Source organism: Mytilus edulis, chromosome 9 (assembly GCF_963676685.1).
Source record: "Mytilus edulis chromosome 9, xbMytEdul2.2, whole genome shotgun sequence".
Lineage (NCBI taxonomy): Eukaryota > Metazoa > Mollusca > Bivalvia > Mytilida > Mytilidae > Mytilus > Mytilus edulis.
The window spans coordinates 6,364,088-6,370,087 of record NC_092352.1 but is presented as its reverse complement, the minus strand read 5'-3'; the positions used below and the strand labels follow the sequence as shown (position 1 = coordinate 6,370,087).

At 31.8% G+C, this 6,000-nt stretch overlaps 1 protein-coding gene across 27 annotated transcripts in view; it reads left to right on the top strand.

The window, feature by feature from the left end:
• The first annotated feature begins 873 nt into the window (after positions 1 to 873).
• The window catches only part of LOC139489472 (collagen alpha-1(XIII) chain-like), an 87,003-nt gene continuing 81,876 nt past the window's right edge, over positions 874 to 6,000 (top strand). For 14 of the 27 annotated variants that reach the window (XM_071275898.1, XM_071275896.1, XM_071275895.1 and 11 more), the window contains exons 1-2: positions 937 to 1,332; positions 2,582 to 2,663. In XM_071275898.1, the coding sequence (XP_071131999.1) occupies positions 1,069 to 1,332; positions 2,582 to 2,663 (346 nt within the window). In that variant the 5' untranslated portion in view covers positions 937 to 1,068. Of the gene's footprint in view, positions 1,333 to 2,581; positions 2,664 to 6,000 lie in introns of all 27 variants that reach the window. The other 13 variants (XR_011656189.1, XM_071275881.1, XM_071275902.1 and 10 more) reach the window with 7 other exon arrangements.

The window sequence follows — 6,000 nt, the reverse complement described above, 5'->3', positions numbered from 1 at the left end:
AACATGATTTAGAGCATAAATTATAAAAACAATCATCCTGATATGAAACGATCAACGAAGATATACTGTTCGTAAGACGGGAAAAAAGTATGACAGTTTTCCCTGATTGTTGATCATTGAAGTTTGAATGTAAAAACCTGATTTAGAGTATAAAATATAAAAACACACCTGTAAATCTCTTAACATTTATCAGCATACCGTGTAAATCAGATAACTTAATTTGTTTTATAGAAGCTGCATACTTATCTATAGAATTATAACTGTATTTTGATGTGTGATTTGATAGCTTTCCGAGATTGCGATTTAAAAAAAAAAAAATCTGACCACAGTAACGTTGGAAAAAACCGGCTTCCAGCTCTTGTAGTTTTAAACCTCAAGTATGGTATAAGTAAAACTTACGTTGTTGTCATTGGTTTTTCGATCTAAAATAATAAATTCTCTTGTAGGTTTTTATAAATGTGTCTGTGTCTATGTCTTTTTAACAGTTCTCGCACCGTTCAGTTCAAATATTTACCACAGACGTTCTGTATAACTAAGAATCAGTCATTGAACTATCTTATTAATTTATATTTTATGAAAACTTATTTATTTGAAATCAGTTTTATACTTTCTTCTGTAAAGGATTCTGCTGAACCTTTTCGTATCTATACTGTATAAAATTTTGATCTCCCGACACCCATGCAGCAAATCGTCTGCTGTCAATATACTCGTATAAAACTTTGATCTCAACACACCCATGCGGTAGTCGTTGATGTAAATACTGTGGTATTATAGTGTGATGATGGATCTTAATAGCAAATAAATAGACGTGACATTTATTCATTTAATGCACATTTTAGTGAAATAAATTATTCCGATTAGTTGCGATATGATATACATAATGATGTATATTGCGTATCTCCTGCACGCGACTTAACCATCGTCTGCAGATAAAGTTTTGTACCATAATCCAACTGCCTCGCTTCACTTGTTAGTATTTGTTAGAGTCATTCACACGTGGGGTGCTATTGTAGTGTTATAGATATGAGTTAAAACGCAGATTTTATTCTATTTTGTTAGGAATTTATAATGGAAAAACATGCACAATTCCTTCAAGGAAGTGTGAAAAAGAAATCCGGTGGCAGGATTAAATGTACTTTGTGGATAGTAGCCACTGTTGCCACCAGTTTTGTAATTGTTTTACTTGGATTTTTAGTATGGTCATTAGTTTCATATCATCAACATGTTGTTAATTTAAATTCTAGAGTGGAATATTTAGAAAATGAATTCTCAAACTATAAAAATGAAATAAATGTGATAGTAGAAAGACAAGTAGAGAAGTTATTAAATAAGGTAAGTAATGAAATTAAAAAGGCTATCAAAATGGGATCTATTTTTCATTTTAAAAAAATTCTGAAGATGAGGAACTGATAACGATATGTTGATACCCTTATCATAAGATTTCGTTAAAAAGAATATGTCGAATATTGAAGTAATCAAAGGATATACAACCAATTTTTTTTTCCTACACGACTAAGTACTGTTACGAGACTTATATAGATATAAGGCCTATTTGAGAAAAAAATATTTGCTTAATAAAACGACTAAATAAGTAACTAGTCTCAATCCTGTGTATTAATTGATTGATGATTCTTATATATACGACCAGTGGCAAATATTTGTGTCTTTTACATGAAAACAACTCTTTATAAAGTTAGAACGACTGAATCGGTTTACTGTTCATCTGGACCCATCATCGGGAACGATTAAATAAACATTTGAAAGCCATACATGTGTAAATACTTGATTACCTTGCTAGCCAACTATATGAAAGGGACAAACAAAAAGTAGCCAAATTCATCTAAAATCAACTTTGCGATAGTTGGAAACTTATTCTTAAATGATTTATGAAATCATTAACAATTTTGGTGTTATCAGGTTATTCACTTCGATTTTTTGTTGACAAATTTCTATATCACATGATATTTCTTTGGAAAACCCCGTTACTGACCAGTTAGTTTCAGATAAGCATAGGAAGACTCACAGTGGAACAGTAGGCCTACGTATATAAAGACATATCAACTGTATTTCCTTCTGATCATTACATTTTGCAACATACAACGCACAACTTTCTTTACTGGTTATTTCTTCGTATACCAACAAGATGAACAACAAACAATGAGAGCGACTTTACATTAAAATATTGCCCATTTCTTAGTTCTTCATATAAGATTTGTCTGGCGTACTTTTGATGCTATTAGATCGAAAGAGATGTTTGATTAAGGACATTAACATTACCTATACAGGACTTGAAGGGTTACAAAGTCAGTATACGAACACTTTGCTGACGGCGTTTGTCCGTAAAAGTCAGCAGCCGATATTTGTTGAGATGACAATTTATTTGATTTATTTTGGGTTTTTCTAAGAAGATTTATTGGAAGCGAGTAGGATTGGTTTTTTTAATTTAAGTAAAGAATATATAGTATTAGTTGTGTATTTGCTGTCTCATTATGAATGCGCCAATAAAGTAATTTCATGATATGAATTTATCCTGTAGTTAGAATTTGCTCAGTTAATCGATGATCTTTTTTTTCTTCTCCAGAAATTAAAACATGTAGGATATTTACCTAACAGTGAAGAACATGATCGGGTCAAACGTCAGAGTAATTGTATTTGTCCACCAGGTAAGATATTCTTACTACATTCCCCCCGGTTATGGCTTCTCGTTTTACAACATATTTAAATTTCAGGGTGATAATACGCCTTTGTAATTGTGGGTTTGTATTGAATACATAGAAATTGAGGGCATGGGAAAGCTATTCATATCGCGGGAGGAAAACTACTTTATATACAAAACTAATTATTTCTAGTTTCAGTTTTCAGTACTTGACGATGTAATGTTTACAAACTATATGTAAATTATCTAATTTGATTGATATACTGAAGATAGTTTACGGTTTCCCTTAAGTTTATGGATATTTGATAATGACAGACTATAATTGAAATAGAATAGAAAACCACTCTCCCACAAAGCAAGATGTAACACAATACCAGTAAACATTCAACTTCAACGTAAACAAACCATATCTATCATAACGTTTCGGGAGATTCGGTCCTGGCCCTACATTCAGGCTCAATAAGCGCATTGGTTTGTTGGTTGCTTAAACTTTGATTAATGAGAGTTGTTTATGGGTAATTGCAGGACTGACTCCAATAAATCATTTAGAAGAGGAACTTTTTTTGTACTCCACTCGCAAAAATTGGAATAAAGTATTGGTTTATATTGTGCGAGAATTAACTTATCTGTGGGGTATGCGAACAAAGTTCCTTTCTCAATTTCACGCTATCTGAATATGTGTACTTGAAAATCAATTCTTGGCCTCAACGCCCTTCAGTCCTTAGAAGAATACGTATATTTTGATTTTTTTAAATAGCAGGCAATAATCGGTATAGATCTTTACCGAGATGTTTGAGAGAAGAATGTAACTGTAAGACTTTAAATCGAAATAAAAAATAAAATGAACATTTTCTTATTTTTACGATAGTTATTTTAAAAACACTGGGTACATATTCTGTGATTCAGTTTTCTCTTTTTTCCATACTTCTATTATTTTCTATAAGGTGAGATAACTCTCATTATGTAACTTTTATAAAGAGATGTGTAGTGAATTAACATACATGGTTTACTTTTACAAATTGTTACTCGGGTGGATAGTTCTCTCATTGGCACTCATACCACATCTTCTTATATTTACGCATTTTGCTTTAAGCCAGAAAACGTTTCCTATAACGGCATTTTTCCTTCCAATTTTTGAAAACAGATTACAAGAGCTCTCTTCTCATACTTTTTCATAAAACTCTTTAGATTTCTTTTTATCTCACAAAATCAGGTTTTCCATGTATTATCTATACAAAATGTTATAATTTTACACAGCCTTTAGTATGAAGAAAAGCCCCAAGACCCATGCTTTTTGTTTTGAAGGCTTGAGTATTTGAGATTATTGTTTGGGAATGTCAATATTTTCTTCTGGACTGCAATTTCAATTATGTGTCGCATGTCCTCTTTTGGTATTATTTTTGATATTATTTGCTTCGACATGCAGATGTCTATTTTTGTTTAAAGGGTTCATCTCTTGACCCTTTTCGTATTACTGTTTCTTACGGTATATGGATAATTTTATAGTATTTAGCTTTCAGTATTTTCGTGGATGTCCTTCATATATTCCTAAATTTCCTATACATTTATTAAATTAACAAGAAGTTAAGTGTTAGCTAATGTATATATATAAACAATATCTTAATTTTCTACCCTGGGCATTGAATACAAATATAATGTAACCATTCAAATAATTCTAGAATGGATCCTTTAAGAATAAAAAGAAGAATATGTGGTATGATAGCCAATTAGACAAACCTCGACTGTAGACCAAATGATGTAGAAGATAAGTAAACGTACGACCTTCAACAATGAGTCTTTAACAAGCTTTAAAGGCATCGACATGACAACTGTATAACATTTCAAACCACAAAACTGATCGTCTGTATACATGTATACATCAAAACAATAAACGAAAAACAAATATTATACACAGCAACAAACGACAACCAATGCACATGCAACATCTGGTGGGGGGTTGTGTTTGCGGACGCCCAACTCTTCAATACGATAGAATAGTAGTGTATCAAACCCAATGAACTCATGACTTTATACTTGTTCTGAAGATTACAATAGAAAAACAAAGGATATGGGTCATCCATCCAGCGCATGCAGAGTAAAAACAATCCATATAAAGCAAAGGAACAGCGTTTATATTGCTGTTCTTCATCTCAAAGTGACAGTAGTGAGGCCTTCAACACGGAGCAAGAATAACCAAACACTCTCACCTCACTGCAGGTTTACGACGCCCCCTAGCACCGGTTTGAGTTGATTTTTTTGCAAAAATAATTTAGATTTACTTTGTAAAATTTAATTTACACTTCCTAATCGGGTCAGCTCAAAAAGAACATCCTGGAAAGTAGTATATATTCAAAACCAAATAGTTCCTACGCATAAGAGTAAATCTTAAACTATGTACATGTAGTAGAAAAAGAAGCATTTTCTACAAATGAATGTAATTTGTCTACTATAAGATAGACAACATATGATCTGTGATAGGCTATCTATACAGGGATGTTTAATGATCAAATCTGACTTTGAAAAATGAGCTTGCCAATGTTCAACAGCTCTGTGATAAAAATCAGATGCAATAACATCTATCTCATTCAGTTTGAATTTCAATTCTGTCCAAAAATACTAATTTCCCGTTTACAAAAACATATAAAATGGAATTATATTCATAATGAAAAATCGACGAATCAAATTGAATTGATTGCGGTATCTATTTGCGAAATTATAATTAAACTTCTGGAAGATATCCTCGGAATAACTAATGTAAAATTATTGTGGTGAGAGTAGTGTGAAGTGAGAGACAAGAAAAGTCATTAACTTCAAACAAATCCAACACCACATCCCTCCCCCTAATGAAAATGAAAACTGTATTTCATGCAGCAATATCCTTACATATTGTTTTCCAGGATTTAAAGAGGGTTTTTTTGGTAATTTTTTTCGGCAGTGATTTTAAAATTTTAACAAAAAAGTTTTAAGTAAACCTAAACGTTTGATTTTTTTTTATGAATGTATGTGCGTTATAATGTTAATGTGGAGATATATTCTTATGTATGAGATAGAGCATGTGATACAATACGGCGGTCATCGCATCACTAAACATATGTAAACTGTATTATTGAATACAATTACAATTTGGAGTATGATAAGGCATTCCCAGCGGATTGATAAAACTTTAGAGAAATTGGAGAATTTACCATTTTAATATCCATGATGATGCTTGTATCTTTAAAAATCAGATCGGTTTCATTATTTTTCGTAGTTTTTTTCCCCCCGAAGAATGGTCATCGCACTTTAGTGATCGGAAAATGAATTGACGTCATTATACCGATTTTTGATTGTATTTGTAACAGTTA